Below are 22,385 nucleotides of genomic sequence, written 5' to 3' on the forward strand. Positions count from 1 at the left end.
CCCGGTGGGAGGCCAAGTCAGCAAATTGCCTTCTCCAGTGTCCTGGAGGAAACTGAATGTTTAAGGCCTGCATTCAGCTGAAACAGAACGTGGAAGTCCTTTTGCATTTCTTGCATTCAAGAGCAAGGTAATGTAGAGAGAAATCTTTTCAAGGACAGGTGTCAGCTGCCTCTGAGGCCTTTGCTGCTTCAACCAAGAAGGGGCATGCCGGAAATGAAAATGGCAGTTGGGTTAGCTGGAGGCAGAGTCTAATTATCAGCTGTGAAGGGGAGGAGGAATCCAGGGGAGAGAGGAAGAGGAAAAGGCTAGGGGGAGAGTGGAGGGGAGAGGAGGAGTGGGGAGGGTCAGAGAAGGGACATCTGAGGCCCCAGGGGTCGCAGCCACAATGGAGGCTGGGGCTAGGCCTTTCTTGGAGGCGAGACCTGTGAGTCACTTGTCCTCTTAAAACCTGACCTTCTTTGTCTGTAAAACAGAGAAAATAGCATTTATATCATAGAGGAGTTGTAAGGATTTAAGGAAATGACACCTAAAAAGCACCTTCCAAATGCTTGGTACACAGTAAGCCTTCTGTAGATGGCGATTATTATTGTTTTTCTTGTTATTGCGACACATTATTATTATTGGTTACTGTCTTAGTCTGTTTGGGCGCTGTGATTTAAGCAACATTTATTTCTCACAGTTCTAGGGACGGGAAAGTACAAGATCAAATTGCAGCAGGCAGATTCATGTCTGCTGAGAGCCCGCTTCTGGTTCATAGACACCCGGTTTTTTGCTTTGTCCTCCCCATGCAGAGGAGCAAGCGAGCTCTCTGAGGTCTTCTCAGGACCTAATCACCTCCCAAAGGCCCCCACCTCCTGCTACGATCACACTGAGGGTTAGGATTTAATAAAAGAATCTGGGGGAAACTGAAGCTTAATCTCTGGCAGTTACAGTACCATATTCTGTTGTTATTATTATGACCAAGAGGAATTTGGTGGAAAGAATCTGCCTCTGCTTCTCAGTGCTCTTTAAACAACGTGCACACAACTCTCTTGCTCGTGTTGAAGTGCGGAGTCTAATTCCACACGTCTAGGGTGGGGTCTGAGGTTCTGCAGTTGTCACAGGCTCCCAGGTGATGCCGATACTGCTGTTCTGTAGAGCAGACTTTGAATAGCAGGACGCTGAGACTGCCCTGTCCAGTACGGCAGCCACTAGCCACCTGCGGCCGTTGAACCCTCGGAATGTGGCTAGTCCAAACTGAGGTGTGCTCATAAGTGTAAAATAAATGTTGGATTGTGAGGACTTAGTACAAAAAAAAATATAAAATACCTCTTTAGTAATTTCTTTTTACATTGATTACATGCTGACCAAGAAAACAGGCAAAGCTAAAAAGAAAACGTTTATTTGGGGTCTCAGAATTGCAATTCAGAGAACACAGATTTGGGCAGCAACCCAAATAGTGCCACCCCCCCCCCACCCTCACCCCCTACTCCAGGGAACAAAAGGCAAGGTGTTTTTGTTTTGTTTTGTTTTTTAAGAGAGAGGGGAGATGGGCAGAAGGAGAAGGAGAAAGAGATCTTAAGACAATCTTAAAGAGGCTTTACACACAGCGGGGAGGCCCTGCCGGGCTGAGGCAGGGCTTAATCTCATGACCCTTAGATTATGACCCTGAGATCATGACCTGAGCTGGAATCAAGAGTCAGACACTTAACCAATTGAGCCACCCAGGTGCCCGAAAGGCAAGGGTTTTTAAAGACAAAAGGGAATGTTTGTATATGTTGCTTACAAAGAATTTTGATTGCTGTTGGTGGCAGAAAACTAATCTTGACGGAATATGATTGATTGCTAAGGCTATCAGTAACAAAGTCTTCTGCTGTAGCAAGTTGCAGGTATTCAGGCTGAGTCCTTGGAGTATTTGTGGTTTGGCGCAGTTCAAAAGTTCATGGTTCTACCGGTGAGGACATGTATAAGGCCCACGTCCTTCATGGCCTCCAGACTCATTTTAAAACCCCTTAACATGTATGACCCCATTTTATTTCGTCTTTCATACTGGCTAAATAAAATATTATTTTAATTCATTTCACCTGTTTCTTTTTCTTTCTTTCTTTCTTTCTTTCTTTCTTTCTTTCTTTCTTTCTTTTTTTTTTTTTTTAGTGAAGCCACTAGAAAACTGTACATTACAGGTGTGGCTCACATTATATTTCCATTGGATAGTGTTGCCCTAGAGCTTTCTTTGGCTTGGTCAGGCCAGTTCAGGATTGATTTACCTTGGGAAAGTGGTCTTGGAAAGCCTTGAGACGTGGGCTCTGAGTTACTGACCTCAGACCCACAGAGATCCATAGGCGGTGAGAGGCGGAAGGGATGGATCTCAGGCTCAGAGAGAAGAAATGACCAAAATCACACAGTGGAATTCAGACTAAGGTCCAAGACTGTGTTTACAAGTCCAGCTCAATCTCTCGACAGAGCCCAGAGTTCAGGATCGTGTTCTCTCTCTTCTCTTTGGCAACAGGCTGCAGGCAATAACATGATGCCATGGCTAAGAGGATGGGTCCTCCAGGTGCTGAGAAATGCCCGGGGATTCTGTGGGCCTCACAGGCAGCAACCACCTCTATCTGACCCTCAGAAGATTGTGGCCACCTGGGAAGCCATCAGCCTAGGGAGGCAGCCAGTGCCTGAGTACTTCAACTTTGCCCATGATGTGCTGGACATGTGGAGTCAGCTGGAAAAGGTGAAGCCCACTATGTCCTACTGTCCCTTTTGGGCCTCAGGAGCTGCCCTCAGTTACCCCAGTGTGATTCAAGGCTACAACACAGGTGGACATTTTGACCTGCGAATTTTGCATGTCCTAAAACTAAAACTGTTAGCATTTAAGCCTTAGGGAGAAAAAAGAATTATGACCAAGTTTCGTGAGCTTTAGACATTTAGCCCAATTCCTGATGTGTCTCATATTCCTGAACACAGATCACATAGTTGAGACAGTTATGCCCCCTTTGATTCCCTTTCTGTCATTCTGATCAAGCAAAAGAGAAAGTTTTGTTTTGATTCTATTCTGTCGGTAATATTTCTCTCACTGTTGTGTACTTCCCTTTTTTCTGAGAGAGTACGTGCAGAGGTGAGGGGCAGGGGGAGAGGGAGAAAGAGAATCTTATGTAGGCTCCACACCCAGTGCAGAGCCCACATGGGGCTTGACCTTACGACCCTGAGATCATGACCTGAGCCAAAATTAAGAGTTGGACGCTTAACTGACTAAGCCACCCAGGCATCCTGTACTTCCCTTTTAAATAAGGAGAGAGCGTGGCTGAGGCTCAAAGCTTTTCACAGATCACAGCAGATATGTAAAATTGAATTAAGATTATCTTGATTTCTTTGTGTGTCTCTGAGCATATACTGCCGCCTTTTTTTTTTCCTCTTCATTAGGTGTCCGTTGTGTCTCTCTCTCTATTTTATACTCACTTTTTATGTTAGAAATGCTAACCTTTTATTTTATAGTAGGAGACTATAAACTTTATCTCAACGCAATTTACTTCTGTTAATTTTAAGAAGAGCTTGTGTAAAGAAAAACAATGAGGAAAATAATACTATTAGTAGATTCAGTAAAAGTATACTATTAGTGCATATAGTAAAGTATGAAGGTGGCACTGCAGTCAGATAGGCATGGTTCCTTGGACAAATGCCCTAAGCTCGTTGGATCTCAGTTTTCTCATCTGTAAAATGGAAGTCACACCATCTGCCACCTGGAATTGTTGTAAGACTTAAGATGAAAAGCGTATGTAGGAGATGGAGCTGTAGACAATTCCTGTCTACAAAACCTGAGCTGTTTTTCCACCTGGGATCGTCCTTGGAGGATTTCTCCTAAAGATATATACAAATAGGGTTATATCAGCAAAAATGGTGGAATAAGGACTGTCTAAAATTTTATCCTCTATAAAAACAGCAACAATAAAAAACCTTGGAAAAATTGCCAGAATCTACTTCTTAGAACTCTGGAAATTAAACAAAGGCTAGAATAGCTTAGGGAGTGTTTATTAAAAGAAGCACTCGCCAAAGATTTGGTTGAATCTCAGAATGCCCTTGAGATATTACCTCATTATGCAAAAATAACATATCCCTCAGTGACAATTTTGGGGATAGTCTAAAACACATCTGATGGATTTCAACGTTCAGGAAACAGGAACTGCCAGGAAATATTAGCCTCTCCATTATGTATGCATTTAACAGCTTACTGAAGTCTGTCTTTGACAAAGTTGAGCTGTACATTTTTTAGACTTGATTGCCATTAAAGCAGAAATTATAAAGTTGCAAAAAAAGATTACATATCCCAAATTGATTGAGATATTCAAAGTAACCTTTATTAAAATCCCAGTAGAGTTGTTGTAGAAATATATAATCTTGTCCAAAGCTTCACGTGGAAAGGCAAGGAACCCATAATAACAGTCTTGATAAAGAAACACAAAGGATTCACACTTCTGTATTTCAAAACCTACTGCTAAGTGACAGTAATAAAGACTGTGTGAAAAAAAAAAGGCAGTGTGGCACTGGTAAAAAGATAGATATGGATGAATGGGATAGAATTGAGAGTACAGAAATAAACCCATAAATCTGTGGTCAGTTGATTTTCAACAAAGGTGCCAATAAATTTAAGGGGGAAAGAATCGTCTTCCGTCTAGTGGTGCTGGCACATATTGTATGATTCTGTTCACATGAAATATCCAGAATAGGCAAATCCATAGAGACAAAAAGTAGATTAGTGGTTGCCAAGGGCTGGGGCAAAGGGGGAATAGGGAGTGCCTGCTAACCTGTATGGTATTTCTTTTTAGGATAATGAAAATGTTCTGGAATTAGGTTGTGGCAATGATTATACCACCTTGTGAATATACTAAAAACCATTGACTTGACCTTAAAAGAAAAACTCTCAGTTTTTCCCCATTGAGAATGATATTCGTTGTGGGCTTTTCATAGATGGCTTTTATGATATTGAGGTATGTTTCCTCTATCCCTATACTCTGAAGGGTTTTAATCAGGAAAGGATGCTGTATTTTGTCACATGATTTTTCTGCATCAATTGAGAGTGTCATATGGTTCTTGTCTTTTCTTTTATTAATGTGATCTATCACATTGATTTGCCAATGTTGAACCACGCTTGCATCCCAGGAATAAATCCCATCTGGTCGTGATGGATAATCCTTTTAATGTACTGTTGGATCCTGTTGGCTAGGATCTTGTTGAGTATTTTGGCGTCCATATTCATCAGGGATATCAGTCTGTAATTCTCCATTTTGATGGGGTCTTTGCCTCGCTTTGGGATCATGGTAATGCTAGTCTCATAGAACGAATTTGGAAGTTTACTTCTATTTCTATTTTTTGAAACAACTTCAGTAGACTAGGTATTATTTCTTCTTTAAATGTTTGGTAGAATTCTCCTGGGAAGCCATCTGGCCCTGGACTCTAGTTTTTTGGGAGGTTTTTGATTACTGCTTCAAATTCGTTACTGGTTATTGGTCTATTCAGATTGTCAATTTCTTCTTGTTTCAGTCTTGGCAGTTTATAAGTTTCTAGGAATGCATCCATTCCTTCCAGGTTGCTTAACATATTGGCCTATAGTTTCCGGTAATAATTTCTAATAATTGTTTCTATTTCCTTTGTGTTAGTCGTGATCTCTCCCCTTTCATTCATGATTTTATTGATTTGGGTCCTTTGCCTTTTCTTTTGGATAAGTCTGGCCAGAGGTTTATCAATCTTATTAATTCTTTCAAAGAACCAGCTTCTAGTTTTGGTGATTTGTTCTACTATTTTTCTGGTTTCTATTTCATTGATTTCTGTTCTAATCTTCATTATTTCTCTTCTCCTGCTTGGTTGAGGCTTTATTTGCTGTTCTTTCTCCAGCTCCTTTAGGTGTAAGGTTAACTTGTGCTTTTCGGATTTTTCTACTTTTTTGAGAGAGGCTTGGATGGCTATGTATTTCCCCCTTAGGACCGCCTTTGCAGTATCCCATAGGTTTTGGACTGATGTGTTTTCATTCTCATTAGTTTCCATGAATTGTTTAAGTTCTTCTTTAAAATCGTGGTTGACCCAATCATTCTTTAGCAATATGCTCTTTAACTTCCAAGTGTTTGAATTCCTTCCAATTGTTTTTCTTGTGATTGAGTTCCAGTTTCAAAGCATTGTGATCCATAACATGCAGGGAATAATCTCAATCTTTTGGTATTGGTTAAGAACTAATTTTTGACCCAGTATGTGGTCTATTCTGGAGAAAGTTCCATGTGCACTTGAGAAGAATGAATATTCTGTTGTTTTAGGATGGAATGTTCTGTATATATCTGTGAAGTCCCATCTGGTCCAATATGTCATTCAAAGCTCTTATTTCTTTCTTGATCTTCTGCTTAGATGATCTGTCCATTGCTGAGAGTGGAGTGTTGAGGTCTCCTACTATTAATGTGTTATTATCAATATGTTTCTTTATTTTGGTTCTTAATTGGTTTATATAGTTGGCTGCTTCCATTTAGGGGCATAGATACTTACAATTGTTAGATCTTCTTTTATCATTGAACACTAAATCAAAAAATAATGATGTACATAAAAACATAAAATTGAACATAAAAAATAAATAAAAAAATAAAGTGGAAAAAACCCCATTGTAAGTTGAAAATATCGTAATTGGAAAATGCATTTAATACACCTAACCTACTGAACATCATAGCATAGCCTCACCTACCTTCAACGTGCTCAGAACACTTACGTTAGTTAGATGGCAAAACTATCTAACACAAAGACTACTTTATAATAAAGTGTTAAATATCTCAAAAAAAAAACCAATTGAATTGTGCACTTCAGAATAGTGAATTTTATGGCATGAGAATTGTATCTCAAAAAAAGAGGAGGACATGGAACAGTATGAATCATATGCTACCTTTTGCATTAAAAAGGTGGTACGGAAAACAGAATATACTTAATGTTTTCCTGAAAAAACACTGCATGGATATGCAAGAAACTAATAATATTGGTTACACATTGAGGCAGGTGAAGTGGGGAAGAGGATAGATGGGCACAAGGATGGGGGTAAGCCTTCTCAATGCATCTTTTCATTGTTTTGAATTTAAACCTTGCGACTGTAATAACTACTATAAAACTAAAATTAAAAAACAACAAGCAAAAATCCTCAACAAATCTTTTCTGTTTCTTTTCTGTCTACACTGCTGTCTAGGCTGGGCACCGGCCCCGGATCCCTGCCTTCTGGTGGGTCAATGGCAAGGGAGCAGAGATTAAGTGGAACTTTGAGGAGCTGGGGGAGCAGTCCAGGAAGGCAGCTAATGTGCTCCAGGGCATGTGTGGCCTTCAGCCTGGGGACAGGATGATGCTGGTGCTCCCTCGGCTCCCAGAGTGGTGGCTGGTCAGCGTGGCATGCATACGGACAGGTCAGTGAGCAGGGCTGAGGCTCCCAGTTGGGGCAGACACACCTGCCAGAGCTTTGTGGAGTCCATATGGTTTGGGGGAGTGGAGCAAAGTGAACCCAATGTGGGGTTTTGTTTACCTCCCCTTTGCCCCACAGTCACAAACTGGATTGTGCACAGGGGTCACATGGTAATGTAATTGATGAAAGTAGGTAAGTGTGAGGCAATAGGGAGCACTGGGGATGGAAGTAGACTGGAGCTCACATGCCTCATCACAGGGGGGCAAGTGCTTCTTGACCCCAGCCAGATGTTTCCATGTGTGAAGGAGGGCCAGTGTTGCCAGCACTTCTGACTTTGTGATAGAAAACTGGATTTTTATGGAAAAAATTCTAATCTTTTAATGTTGAGAACTAAATAAACTTTTAAAAAATTCTGAGTTAGACAAACCAAACATATTTTTTGCTGGTTGTGGTTTAGGAGCCGCTAGTGTGTGGAGAGTAATGCAGTTATGGATAAGAGACCTTCATAATCAATCTACATTAGTTTCAGTCTTAGACTTTATGGCTCTCACCACCACAGCATCTACCAGCTCCCAAGGGAAGGAAGAGAAAGACAAAATAATCAAAGCAATAAGATTAGCCCTTGAGGGTTCCTCCTCCTGCTGTTATGAATGGCCAAGGCAGTGGACAATTGATCTTCCTGGAATGATTTTTCCAGCAGAAGAGAGGAGGCAAAAGGACACAGTCCATAGAACTCAGAGGGCCTCTGCTGACCCTGTCTGATGCTCTTATTGAAAGGGCTGCAACATGGATGGCACTGGAGGAGATAATGCTAAGTGAAATAAGTCAAGCAGAGAAAGACAATTATCATATGATTTCTCTCATCTATGGAACATAAGAACTAGGAAGATCGGTAGGGGAAGAAAGGGATAAAGAAAGCGGGGGGGTAATCAGAGGGAATGAAGCATGAGAGACTATGGACTCTGAGAAACAAACTGAGGGCCTCAGGGGAGGGGGGTGGGGAATGGGATAGACTGGTGATGGGTAGTAAGGAGGGCATGTATTGCATGGTGCACTGGGTGTTATACACAACTAATGAATCATGGAACTTTACATCAAAAACTTGGGATGTACTGTATGGTGACTAACATAATATAATAAAAAAACATTAAAAGAAAAAAGGAAAAAAAATCCGAAAAAAAAAAAGAAAGGGCTGTTTTTTAAAAAATTATTTATTTATTTATTTATTGCTGATTTTACAAAAGCGAGACAACTACTTTTGGTGGAGAGCTGGTTTCTCCACCCACTGGGAACTTACCACCACTCGGAATGTTGTCCGCCCCCTCCCAATCACGTCCATAGGACAATCTACCTGAAATACAGATGTTTTCACAAATAATGTTTGCAGAACAGAGAGATACAAACTCATACCAGAGAATCATCTTTTTTATATGAACAAGTTTAGTCAACCATTTTGTGACTGGGTTGTCAAAAAAAAAAAAAAAAAAAAGAAGGAAAGAAAGAAAGGCAGGAACTTTCATTTTATTTGTATATATTTTGCACAATATATAAAAGTGAACACCATTCTAGTGTATCCAGCTAGAGGATGAGAAACAGACACACAGGTTTGGGGAGTTCTGCATATTCTGCCATGACATATAAGGTTTATTTAAATGAGGGCCAAGGTAAGGGAGCCCTCATACTTTTCTTGAGGACCTGCCATGTGCCAGGCACTGTGTTGGGCAGTTTGCATGATCAAAACTTCTTTTTGGGGTATTATTTTCATTCTTTTCCTGCTACCTAAATGTCTCCAGTTCCCCCAATTATGCAGATTCACCCATTTCTTTGATGTCCAAGTAAATAACTCAAGATGACATTATACATGACTATGTCAAAACCAACATCCTCTCCAACATCTTAGAGGATACCCAAGCTGTATGTCCTCACATTCTCGCATTCCCATGTTCTCCTGATGTGCACTAATCACCTCTCTTCCAGTCTAAGGTAATGGACTCATTTCTTTTGTTGAAAGCCCCAGTTGTCTGCCCTCTGACTGGGCTCCCAAAATACTATGCACAACTCCAGGTGGTACAGACTTGTTCTGGAAATAGCTAAAGCAGGGAGATGAACTGAAGAAATACCGTTTAGCTCCAAAAGTGTTCATGCTGGGGTTTAAATCCTGTAAAAGTTTAGGAGCTAAAGCGAAGGGTAATGAGAACTCTGGTTTGGCTCCTACACCATTTGGGAATGGCCCCTTCCTCTGTTTACTGGCCTCACTCACTGGGCACGGCAGGATAACTGATTCCTTTAGGATCTCCTTCTTCTCATCTGTGAAATGAGAGTGCTGGGTTCAATGGGGGTGTTTACATTCTCTGTTCTGAGATACTCAGGTGGTTTTTCAGGTGTCTGATTAAAATTTGTCCCGCTTTCCACTTCCTCAATCCCTTCCCCTTGGGAAAAGATGGACTCAGCTTCTTTCAGAATGGCTTTGGTTGAGGTTATATGAGTCCTAGAGCTCCCACCTACTATACCTGAGAGTATATACTATATTCTCAACACTAGGATTTGTTGTAGCCCTTTGTTTGCAGGCAGGGAAAACCACAGAGCTAGGTCATCTCTAAGGCAGAATAATAGTAATGTTCAAGATCATGGACCCCTAGGCTTATACCTCCTGAATTCACTATCCCAGCTCTACAACATGTCAGCTGCGTGATCTTGGGCAAGTTATTCCATTTAATTAAGGCATAAGGGTCTGTCTTAATTGTTGTTGTTCTAATATGCAAAATGGGTGTAATAATAGCACCTACTCTCCAGGGTTGCGAGAATTAAATGAAATAATGCATGTATAGTTCTTAGCACATATAAGTGCTCCATAAACTAATAAAAAATGAAATCCATGTTCTGAATTTCATTATTATCATTATTGTTACCTTTTCCTGTTCAGGTATTCTATCCCTTTCTAGTCCCTTCCTGTTCCTGTCTCTAATGGGGAAATCTGGTCTAGACCTCTTCACAGGGGTCTTCCCCTGGTGCCTAGTCAACATTCCTTCTCTGTGTGATGCCAGGAGCTGTCATGATTCCAGGTGTCTCTCAGCTGACAGAGAAGGACCTCAAATATCGGCTACAGGCATCCAGGGCCAAGTCCATTATCACCAGTGACTCCCTGGCTCCGCGGGTGGACGCCATTAGCGCCGACTGTCCCTCCCTCCAGTCCAAGCTACTGGTGTCAGACAGCAGTCGGCCAGGCTGGATGAACTTCAGGGAACTCCTCCGGTAAGTTGGGGCTCTCCAGAGAAAAACATAAAGATGAGGCCAAGGCTTTTCCTCTTTAAATAATAGGAGATGGATGCATTACTGACTGTATAGGAAGAGAGTAAACCAGAAAGGAGCCCTCACTGTGGGGGCCAGATGGACCTGAGACCTAATCCTGGTGACCACCTTAAGATCCTTCAGAGTCACTCGCTGAGGTAGTACTAGAATTGTCGCTAGCTTTTCTAGGCGTCATTTGCTTCAGTAATGGTGGTAGTGGTTGCAGAGCTATTGCCAGAGTAAACAAGATAATCCATATGATGCATTTAGTACGTAGTAGGTGATCAATTAGTACTATAATAGCAGCTACCATGCATTGTGTGCTTAGTGTATGTGAGGCATAGTGCTAGGTAAGCATTTATCTACATTCATTCATGAACCAAAGATGTAATGAACATCTGGTTCGTGATAAGCATTGTGTTTGGTGCTCAGAGCCCAGTAATGAATCAGACATCATCTTATTTAATCCTTGGGAAAAAAACCTATGAAATGCACTTAAACCAGATTTTACAGGTGAAGAACTGATAAGTAAAGTCACTTATGCAAGATGCTAACGAGCAGTTACAGCAGACTGGGGTAGAACCAAAAGCCCTTTGCCTTTGAGCAATGCCGTGGTGGAAGCCTACGTAGGAATTTGAGATTTTGTCCTGATCAGAGGCAGAAGCAAGAAGGGGCCCTGTCAGGGGCCTGCACCATTAAGTCACAAATGCCCATCCCATAGACCAACTGCCTCACATTCACCTGGGTGTTATTCTACTTTGTTTATTTATTTACTTTTTACTAATATCAGCATTTGTCTCTTATCAGTAGCTTCATTTGAAAAAGAACTATGTGCCACATTCTCTTAAATGTGTCACAATTTTTAGGATGATAAGACCCACAAGCATGCATTATAAATAATGTATCCTCTATTTTCCAAAATATTATATTTCCAACACATGACATTTTTATCATCTATTATTATATTTCGATGTAATGATTAGCAGCAGAAACTGAAACAGAAAATACTTAATGTGTAGGTAATAAAGTTAAGTGCAAAAGATCTATTTCTAAGTTTGTAGACATGGTAAATACTCTTCAGATTGTTCTTGCCTACCCTAGAATGCAAACTTTCTACCATAAAATTATGGAAAATTCTCTTTTAAAAATTTTATTTATTTATCTTCAGGTGCTGTTTTAAATTCAGGTTCCAAGGCCCCCCATCTGACTTATGTAACCGGACATATCTGAGGAGAGGCCCTGGGACTCTGTGTTGGAAGAGATCTGCCCAGATGATTTTGATGAGCCTAGATCAGTGATTCTCAATTTCGGCTGTCATTAGAATTAGAGCTTTAAAAACACACAAAAAAACGCAGGGGTACCTGGGTGGCTCAGTTAAGCATCCGACTCTTGATTTCAGCTCAAGTCATGACCTCATGGGTCATGGGACAGAGCCCTGTGTTGCGCTCTGCGCTGGGCATGGAGCCTGCTTAAGATTCTCTCTCTCCTTGTCCCTGTGCCCCCCCCCCATCACTGCCCTTCAAGTGCATGCGTGCACTCGCTCTCTCAAAAACAAAAAAACACACACAAAAAACCCCAATGCCTAGACGCACCATTGAAGATTCTGGTTTTTCACCAAGGTGGGGTCTAAGCAATGGTATTTCTTTTAAAAACTCACCATGGTGCAGCCAGGGTTGAGAACCAGTCAGGGAGAAGATGCTCCAGATGACAAAACTTTTGGAATTACTCAGATCTCAAATCTCTGAATTGAGGGAACCTTCAGCCCTTAATTATCAGGGATTGCGATGGGCGTGATGCTGTGCCCAAACGTGCAGAAGCATAGGCACAGAAACATGCGTGTTCCACCAGAAAGTCCTCTGGCCCTGGTGGAGGAGCACAAGCTTTTTGAGTGAGTCACTGCACCATTTCTGAGCCTCCATTTCCTTATTTACAAAGGCTTCTAACGATAGTACCTACCCTGGGTGGTCATTGTGGGGCTCAGATATGCAAGCTGGAGCTTCCAGCACAGTGCCTCACGTGTAGTATTTTTTAAAATGGTGGCCAGTATTGTGTAAAGATTATTATTATGACTATTTTTACTACTTGTAATGCTACAAGGATTTCATATTTTACAGCGAGGCATCCGCAGAGCACAACTGTGTGAGGACCAAGAGTCAAGACCCTCTGGCCATCTACTTCACAAGTGGCACCACTGGGGCCCCCAAGATGGTTGAGCACTCCCAGGCCAGCTACGGACTGGGTTTTGTGGCCAGTGGAAGGTACCAGGGCACAGTTCATCTGCTGGGTCCAAGGAACAGAAAGTAGGGAAGGAGCTGGAGGAATTGAGTAAGGGATGTAGTGGGAGGAGTGAGGTCAGAGAGCCAAGAAAGTGGAGGCTTTGGGCTTTACTTTGAGTGAGGTGAGAAGCCATCGGAGGTTTTTTGTTTTTATTTTAGTTTTTAATTGTGGTAAAAGATACTTCACATAAAATTTACCATTTTAACCATTTTTAAGTGTATACTTCAGTGTTATTAAGGGCATTCACATTGTGGTGCAACCATCCCCACCATCCATCCCTGGAACTCTTCCATTTTGTAAATCTGAATCCACATTACACAATACACATTACACTGTAATTCCGCATTCCCTCCCGCCTCCACCCTGACAACCATTGTTCTACTTTCTGTCTCTATGAATTTGACTACTTTGGGAACTGCCTATAGGTGGAGTTATACACCTTTTATGTCTGACTCCTTTCACTTACATAACGTCCTCAAGTTTCATGCATGTTGTAGCATGTGTCAGAATTTCCTTCCTTATTAAGGCTCAACAATATTCCCAGGTATGTGACATATTAATGTTGTTTATCCAGTCACCCTTGGATGGACACTTGGGGCGCTTCCCAACTTTTTGGCTTTTGTGACTAGTGCTGCTATTAACATGGGCATAGAAGCATCTATTCAAAACTCTGCCTTTAATTCTTTTGGGTATAGACCCAGAAGTGGAATTGCTCGTTCGTATGGTGATTCTATGTTTAATTTTCTGAGGAATATTGGAGTATTTTGAGCAGAGGAGTGATGTGATCTGATTTGTTTTTTTAAAGGATCTCTCAGGAGTTTGGCTTGAGAGTAAACTATAGGGGGCAAGAGATGAAGCAGAGGCCCACGTCAGGGGCCAGTGCAATAAGAGGCAAAGGCAGAGGCTTCCCCAGCGGGAGTGAGAGGAGCTAAGACGCTGAATGTATTTCAAATGGAGTCCTCATAAGATCTGCTGACAGGTTTGACATGAAGCAAGAGAGAAAGTGAAGAGTCAGGGATGACACTAGGTTTTAGGGCCTGAACAGCCAGAAGCATTAACCGATAGCGGGAAGACTGGGATGAGCTGTCTGGTGGGAGGAACATGAGGAGTCCATGGCTGGCATTGTAAGTTTGAGATGCTTCATAGACATCTCCATACCCCGAGTTAAGAATGGAGATACTGGGGAAGCAGTTGGAGATTCATGTGTAGAGTTAGTGGGAAAGATTCATGTTGGAATTATCAGCAAGGTGATACTTAATGCCATGAGATTGGATTTGATGAGATCAGTGAAAAGTAATGGACACTGAGAAGAGAAGAGGCCTCGGCACCAAATGCCTGAGGTCTTTCCACAATGAAGGGATAAGCAAGGAAAACTGAGGAGAAGACCAAGAATGAGCAGCCATTGAGTAGGTTGAAGACCAGAAGATCAAGTGTCCCAGAATCCAAGTGCAGAACATGATCACTTTTCTGTGCTCGCAGGCACTGCTCCCCCTTCCTGGGATGGCCTTCCTTCTCTGCCTCCCTGTGTAGCTCCTCTGCGTCATTTACAGCTTGCTCAGACCTCACCTCCTCTGGGGAAGCATTTCTCAGACCCCATCTCCATCCTGTCTCTGGGTTAGGTGCCCATTCTCTGTAATTGCATAAAGCACTCTTTAACCCTATGAAAGCTTGCCCTCCAGGGACCTCCTGGATGTTTATACTTACTAACCTATAAGCCCTACAAAGCAAGACTAATCGTTCTTTCCTACACTTTGATGCCAGGTCCAGAATAAGTGTTGAATAAAGAAAGTGCCCTCATCACATTGTACTGAGATTATATGTTTCCTTATAAATCACTCCCACTAGACTATGAACTCTTAAAAGCATGGGATCTGTTTTTTTTAATTCTATATCCTTCACCTAGGGCATAAATACTAGAACATGCTCAATAAATGCTTGTCAAGACAAAGATTGACTTTATGGTTCTTGTACAGATTTGATACCTAGAAGTGAGTACCCATTGTGGGCAAGGTTCCAAATAAGTTTACATGGATAATTTAATCCTTTTTAAAGGTAGAAGCATTGCTGAGGGTTCTGACTTTCTTTAATTTTTGGCAGGTGGTGGGTGGACTTGACCAAATCGGACATCTTCTGGAACACGTCTGACACTGGCTGGGTAAAGGCAGCTTGGACCCTCTTCTCTGCCTGGCCTAATGGATCTTGTATTTTTGTGCATGAGCTGCCCCGAGTTGATGCCAAGATTATTCTGAATGTAAGAAACAAAAATTGGATATAAATGAGAAGAGTGGAATATAGGTTTTGAATTTGCAGGAGAAAAGGCATGAATAAGTGACCATAAGGCTTCTTTGGTGTGGATATTAAACAAAATGGCTCCCGGGACCTTCTATAATCTGATTCCTGCCCACCCGTCTACCTTCAATTATTCCCTATCCTCTAGCTAGATCCTTAGACATAAGACCATTTCATATCTCTGAACATCTGCATGTTCAATTATTTCTGCATTGGGTGCCTCTCCCTCCACCACTTTCTTCCCTATGCTCCTGTTAAAATCCTAGTTATTTTTCAAAACTTTGGGGAAAATCATAATCAGAGTGGGTTCTTAACACATACTGATTATTATTGCCACAATCAAGCTTACCATCATCATTATTCAACTGAGGGCTTGATCAGCCAGTATGTGCCTTGTCCCTCTACTGCCCCCGGCCCTTTCATGGTGTACTAGTTATCTATGGTAGTCAATTACGCCCAAACCTAGCAGCTTGAAACAAACATTTATTATCTTAGTTTCCGGCGGTCAGGAGCCTGGGAGCAGCCTAATAGCTGGTTCTGAATCAGGGCCTCTCATGTGGTTGTAGTCAAGATGTCAGCTAGGTATATCTGTGTTCAGAGCAGCATTATTCCTAACAGTCCAAAGGTGGAAGCAACCCAAGTCCCATCGGCAGATAAATGAATAAACAAGATGTGGTACCTACAAACAATGGAATATTATTAAGCCATTGAAAAGAAGGAATGACACATGCTATATCATGGATGAATCTTGAAGACATTATGTTGAGTGAACTAAGCCAGCCACAAAAGGATGGACACAGTATGGTTCACTTATATGATGTATCTAGAGTAGTTAAAGTCATAGAGACAGAAAATAGAATGGTCAGGAACTGGGGGAAAGAAGAAATGGGGAATTATCATGTAATGGGTACAGAGTTTCCATTTGGGAAGATTTTTAAAAGTTCTGGAGATGGATAGTGGTGATGGTTGCACAACAATGTAAATGTATTTAATACCATTAGAGTGTACATTTTAAAATGGTTAAGATGGTAAATTTTACGTGGTGTATATTTTACCATAATAATAAAAGAAAGATGTCTGCCAGGACTGCAATTATCCTAAGGTTTGACTGGGACTAGAAAATCTATTTGAAAACCCACTCATGTGGTTTTTAGAAGACTTAAGTTTCTCACTAGCTATTGGCCAAAGGTTTCAGTTTCTTACTATATACACTCAGGTATACTCACTACATGGTGGCCTGTTTTCCCCAGAGCAGGTGACTCAAGATAGGTCTCTTGTATAACCTAATCTCAAAAGTGGCATCTGTCACCTCTGTGGTATGCTGTTGGTCACACAGACCAAACTTGGTTCAATGTGGAAAGGGATCCCACAAGAGTGCAAATATTAGGAAGTGACATCATTCAGGACCATCTTGGAGGATGGATGCCACACACAGTTTTCACCTTCTCTCCTCTGGTAATGAAAGTATGAAGACCCAATTCACCTGCTCCACCTCCACAAAATCCCACCCCAGTTCCTCTAAGAAGATCTTCTACCCTTTGTTTTTGTTTAGACTCTCTCCAGGTTCCCGATCACCACCCTCTGCTGTGTCCCCACCATCTTCCGGCTGCTGGTACAGGAGGATCTCACCAGGTACAGCCCATCTTTGGGGACCTAAGTATGTGAATATACAGCCGTATACGTACAGATGCATACGCCACCCTCTCGTACCAACTCTGTCTCTGTCTCCGTGTCTCTGTCTCATTTCTGTCTCTGTCTCCCTCTCTCTCTCCATATATATATATATATATATATATATATATGTGTGTGTGTGTATATATATACACACACATGTATATCTATGTATATATATATATGTATATATACACACACATACATACATATACACATACATCTGTGATCCTCTCTATACAGAATATATATCTAAAATATTATATATATATATATGTTCCTCTATCTCACACACACTCAAGCATACACATCTATATCCTTTGCAGATTCCCCACAAAAATGAAATTCTGCACCACCATCCCCTGCCCAGGAATTTGCATCCAAATGGAATTGGATAGATGTAAGATAGTCTGAAATTTTAGCACTTGAGGTGGGCTGTCTCTCTATCATACACCCACAAGGCCATCTCTCAGCAGTATGTCTGCTATGAAGTTAGAGAAATTGTAGGATAATTGTTAGCCACCTGTGGAATGGGATTTGTGGCCAGGGCCTTAGGTCTGGTGGGACCAGCAAGCTCACCACAATAGATGTTCCATCCCTCAGCCCCAGACTGATTTTGGAATAAAATCAGAACCTCGGGGCGCCTGGGTGGCACAGCGGTTAAGCGTCTGCCTTTGGCTCAGGGCGTGATCCCGGTGTTCTGGGATCGAGCCCCACATCAGGCTCCTCTGCTAGGAGCCTGCTTCTTCCTCTCCCACTCCCCCTACTTGTGTTCCCTCTCTTGCTGGCTGTCTCTATCTCTGTCGAATAAATAAATAAAATCTTTAAAAAAAATCAGAACCTCATTCAGTAGGTTTTGGCATAACATAGTGAACTCCAGGTGAACTGGCCCATTCAGCCACTCTCTGAGTGAATGCCATTGGGTATCCCAAAGAAGGCAACAACACACTGTGCATGTGGTTCCTATCCTGGGTGAATCCAAAGAAACATCTGCTAGCAGGACAAGTCTAGTTACTGAGGTGTGTGGAGAGAGACCTATGACACTTCAGTAGCTTACTGACTCTGATCTATGTCTGCCTCTTCTATTCTCTCCCCTCGTCCCATGTATCTGTCCATGAAGCATCTAAGGGGGAGTTCTTACATGATTCCCCTGGTGAATTCTTCTCTAATGTAAGAATTTATCGCATTCATTGATCTGTTGTGTATACCTCAAGGTCAAGGTTTTAACTGCAAGCAGACTCTTAATGATTTGTTTAAGAACAATTTGGTTGAAAAGTAGTAGGTAATACTAATTAATAGTCAAACCAAGTTTATCCAAAGGGAAAAAATGGTTGAAATGTATTTGCAACCACCAGTTTTTTACATTTTGGATAATTTGTTGAATGGAGGGATAGTTTTACAACATATGTAGGAATTTTTGGCCTATCTTTCAGAATTGTCAGATTCCTAGGGGGCTACTTTCTACCATTTAAATTCGTAATCAGTGTATCTTTTCTTCTTAAAAAGATTTTATTTATTTATTTGAGAGAGAGAGAACACAAGCCAGGAGGGGAGGGGCAGAGGGAGAGGAAGAAGCACGCTCCCTGCTGAGCAGGGAGCCAGACGTGGGGCTCAATTCCAGGACCCTAAGACCATGACCCAAGCCAAAGACAGATATTTAACCGACTGAGCCACCCAGGTGCCCCATGTAATCGGTTTATCTTTTTTAATCAGGTAGTTGTCCTAACCAATTTATTATCAGTTTGTTTTCAACTAAGTTATTTTGGCCAGTTCACCTGGAGTTCACTATGTTATGCCAAAACCTACTGAATGAGGTTCTGATTTTATTCCAAAATCAGGTAGGATTGATTTTTTAAAAAATTGTTTGCCCATGAGGAATATGCCTGCACAGCCAGAGGATGGGGCACTTGGAACAGATAACAAAGCCTGGCCTTTACCCTCCAGTGGCTTTAGATGTGTAGATCTGAGCAGCAGGGCTGGGGGGGGGGTGCAGTGGGGAGTGGAGGGGTCCTGACACGGGTGGTCTTGTTTTCCAACTGAGAAAGGTACCAGTTTCAGAGCCTGAGGCACTGTTTGACTGGAGGAGAGGCATTGAATCCTGACGTGAGAGAGAAGTGGAAGAGCCAGGTGGGCCTGGAGCTGCATGAAGGCTATGGCCAGTCTGAAACAGTGAGTGCTACGGGGGCCCGGTTCCCTGCCACAGGTCACCTCCACCTGCACCCTCACTCACTTGGTGGAGATGACCAGCCTGCAGAGCCTCCTGCCTTCCTGGGTATGACACCTGTCAGGGACTGCCCTGCCCCCTGGGAGAAGCTGATAACAAAATCTCATCAGCTTTTCTTCCCTTTTGGTTTAAAGATAAAGTGATTTCACAACACCATAGCCAGCAGCCCTCATCAGCTTTTCTTCCCTTTTGGTTTAAAGATAAAGTGATTTCACAACACCATAGCCAGCAGCCTGACTCTCATGGCCGGAGGTATCCTTTGTCTCCATCAGGACACCCTCCATCTGTCTCTGATCAGAGCCCAAGATCTTATCCCATATTCCCCACAGTCATCTGGGCAGCAGAGAGTTGGGGGTCAACTGAATCTTTTGGCTTAGCAACACATTTGGGTCTTTATGTGTCAGTGTCCAGTAGGGCATTCAATAAATGTTTGTTGACTATGGAAAGAAGAGAAGGGAGGAAGAAGGAAGGGACAGAAAGGAAGAGTGGGTAAGGAGAGGGGAGAGGGAAGGAGAGGTAGAAGGCAGAGTGAGAGAAAAGGCAGGTACCGGGAAGGAAGAAGCTACAGGGATATATCTCCACCTTTCTGGAACTGCTTTCTCTCCAGGTTTTAATCTGTGCCAATACAAAAGGCATGAAAATCAAGTCTGGATCCATGGGGAAAGCATCCCCACCTTACGATGTGCAGGTAGGCAGCCTTCCCCAACTGTTGATGAGGCTTGGTTCAAAGAGGAGAGCAAAATGCCCTTCCTGGTTAGCAACAACAAGCTCAGCTGCTGGGGTGGTCTGGCTGTGCAAATAGCCAGACATGGCCCTATGATCTCTCCGCCAGATCGTGGACAATGAGGGCAACGTCCTGCCTCCAGGAGAAGAGGGTAATATTGCTGTCCGAGTCAGGCCCACCCGGCCCTTCTGTTTCTTCAGTTGCTATTTGGTAAGTGGCAGGGAATGGCCATTTTCACAGTGATTTCTGTGTGCCGAGAATTGTAAACACTTTTTATAAACACTTACTTGTTTAACCCTTGCAATAACTGCATGAGGTAGGTTGGTGCTATTATTGATAAGGTGCTAGTATTGATAAGAAAGTGAGAGTGACTTATCCAATGTCAAGCAACTAGTATGTCCAGGACATGAATTTAAGCATGGGTATGTCTGAGAGTGGAAATTTATAACAGGGCACACCCCATCATTTTAATGATGAGAAAATTTTGTAAAAGATTTTATTTATTTATTTGAGAGAGGGAGAGCAAGCACAAGAGAGCACAAGCAGGGGGAGCAGCAGGCAGAGGGAGAAGCAAACTCCCCACTGAGCATGGAGCCCGATGTTGGGCTGGATCTCAGGATCCCAAGATCATGACTTGAGCTGAAAGCAGCCACTTAACTGCCTGAGCCACCCCGGTGTCCCTAATGATGCGAAAATTGCAACTCAGAGAAGGGAAGGAACTTCACAAAAGTCAAACTGCAATTTGTATCAGAGCCTAGTTTCAGGATTCTTTTTGTCTTGAGTCTTATGTGGAGAGAGGTCTGCTGGCAAAGCTTATGTCCAAGGATTCTAGTCTAAGTTTCTGTGATAATCCAGGAATGACCTCTCCCTTGTGCCTGATGTGGTGGGTGTTTATGATGGGCTTTCTTTTCGCCAGACGCTTCTCTATAAAGCTCTACTGACATGGTTTTCAACTTTGGTTGCACATTAGAAACACCTTAGAAGCTTCAAAACATGACTGATATTCAAGCCCCACCCAATGAGATCAAACTTTCTGATGATGTGAATCATGTGGTGATTCAAAGTGCAGCCAAAGTTGAGAACCATGGCTTTATTAGGAATTCCGTCTGCCGTGTATATGACACCGTCAGTCAGCTGCAACACTGGAAGGAACAGATAAAAATCAGTCCATTTGTTTTTAGAATGGTGGATATGTATTTTAGTGGCTTTTCTGTAACTACAAGAGAGAGAGTCTTTCATGGTATTCCATTTAAAGTCACAGAAACTTACCTACCAGAATAAACAAAAAACAACCCAAACAACAACACAATAATACACCAAGCAGAGGTAATTGTAAAATGTTAATGTATTTCCTTCTAATTTTTGTAAACAATAGCAAATCCTTGACTTTTCTGGATAATTCATTCATTATTTATTGAGCGACTACTTCATGCCACTAAGTTTTACAGCAGTAGATATACTGGGTCTGTGATCATTCCATTGAGACAGTCAAGAAATTTGTAGAGTTATTTGCTGGACAAGAACATTTACTTTTTTCAACTTTTTCTTTTCAGCACCAGCTGTTAGTTTTCTTCTTGGGTCATTTTTAGCTAAGGGAAAAAGAAAACATTAAATCTAAGTGAGAGAAAAAGTGATCTGTCTTGTCAACTTGATCAGAAATAAAAGTTTGAGATATTCATACATAGCTAAGTTTTGGCAGTTTCTTCTGTTTAGTTCGTCATTTGTTTTATCCCTGTACTGATACCATAGAGCCTCGTCCAGGAAAACATTCTCCTAAGTCTTAGTATCTACTAGAGCAAGGCTCTCCTTCTCTCTCCACTTCTTTGGAAATGTTTTACCTACTCTCAGCTCACTACTCTCTTATGTACATTTTAGAATCAACTTGTCCAATTCCATGAGAAATGTTTAATGAGTGTCACTAAGTCTATAGATCAATTTGGGGAGAATCGACATATTTATCATACTAAGTCTTTCTATCCTTCCATTTATTTATATCTTCTTTACTGTTTTGTAGAGTTCTAAGTTTTCTTTTTATACTTCTTTCAGATTTTGTGTGAGATTTGTTTTTAGGTATTGACAGCTTAGCTTTTTTCTTTTTTCTCAGAATGCAGTTTTTAAATTGAGGCATAATTTACATACAAAAAATGTACCTATGTTACATGTATATAGGTCAGTGACTTTTGACACATGTGTACACTTGTGTGACCACCACCACGATCTAGATAGAGAATTCTTATCACCCCAAAAAGTTCCCTTGTGCCCCCTAGCAGTCAATCCCCAAGCCATCGGCAATTGCTAAATCATTTGTTGTTGCTAATATAATACTTTTGCCTTTTATTTTTTTAGAAGAACTTTATATAAATGGAATCATAAAGCATTTCATTTTTGTGTCTGCTTTTTTTTAAAAAAGATTTTTATTTATTTATTTGACAGGGAAAGCACACAAGCAGGGGGAGAGTCAGAGGGAGAAGGAGAAGCAGGGTCCCTGCTGAGCAGGGAGCCAGTGTGGGGCTCAATCCCAGGAC

The 22,385-nt window shown here is 41.8% G+C and overlaps 1 protein-coding gene across 1 annotated transcript in view; it reads left to right on the forward strand.

Annotated features, from left to right (window-relative positions):
- Positions 1–22,385, forward strand: part of ACSM5 (acyl-CoA synthetase medium chain family member 5) — a 33,960-nt gene continuing 11,575 nt past the window's right edge. Inside the window, exons 1-10 of the mRNA XM_026520211.4 lie at positions 1–127; positions 2,489–2,707; positions 7,181–7,391; positions 10,432–10,639; positions 12,790–12,933; positions 15,050–15,203; positions 16,794–16,873; positions 18,958–19,081; positions 19,744–19,824; positions 19,969–20,070. Of these exons, the coding sequence (XP_026375996.1) occupies positions 2,504–2,707; positions 7,181–7,391; positions 10,432–10,639; positions 12,790–12,933; positions 15,050–15,203; positions 16,794–16,873; positions 18,958–19,081; positions 19,744–19,824; positions 19,969–20,070 (1,308 nt within the window). The 5' untranslated portion in view covers positions 1–127; positions 2,489–2,503. The remainder of the gene's footprint in view (positions 128–2,488; positions 2,708–7,180; positions 7,392–10,431; positions 10,640–12,789; positions 12,934–15,049; positions 15,204–16,793; positions 16,874–18,957; positions 19,082–19,743; positions 19,825–19,968; positions 20,071–22,385) is intronic.

This window comes from Ursus arctos, unplaced genomic scaffold (assembly GCF_023065955.2).
Source record: "Ursus arctos isolate Adak ecotype North America unplaced genomic scaffold, UrsArc2.0 scaffold_2, whole genome shotgun sequence".
Classification (NCBI taxonomy): domain Eukaryota; kingdom Metazoa; phylum Chordata; class Mammalia; order Carnivora; family Ursidae; genus Ursus; species Ursus arctos.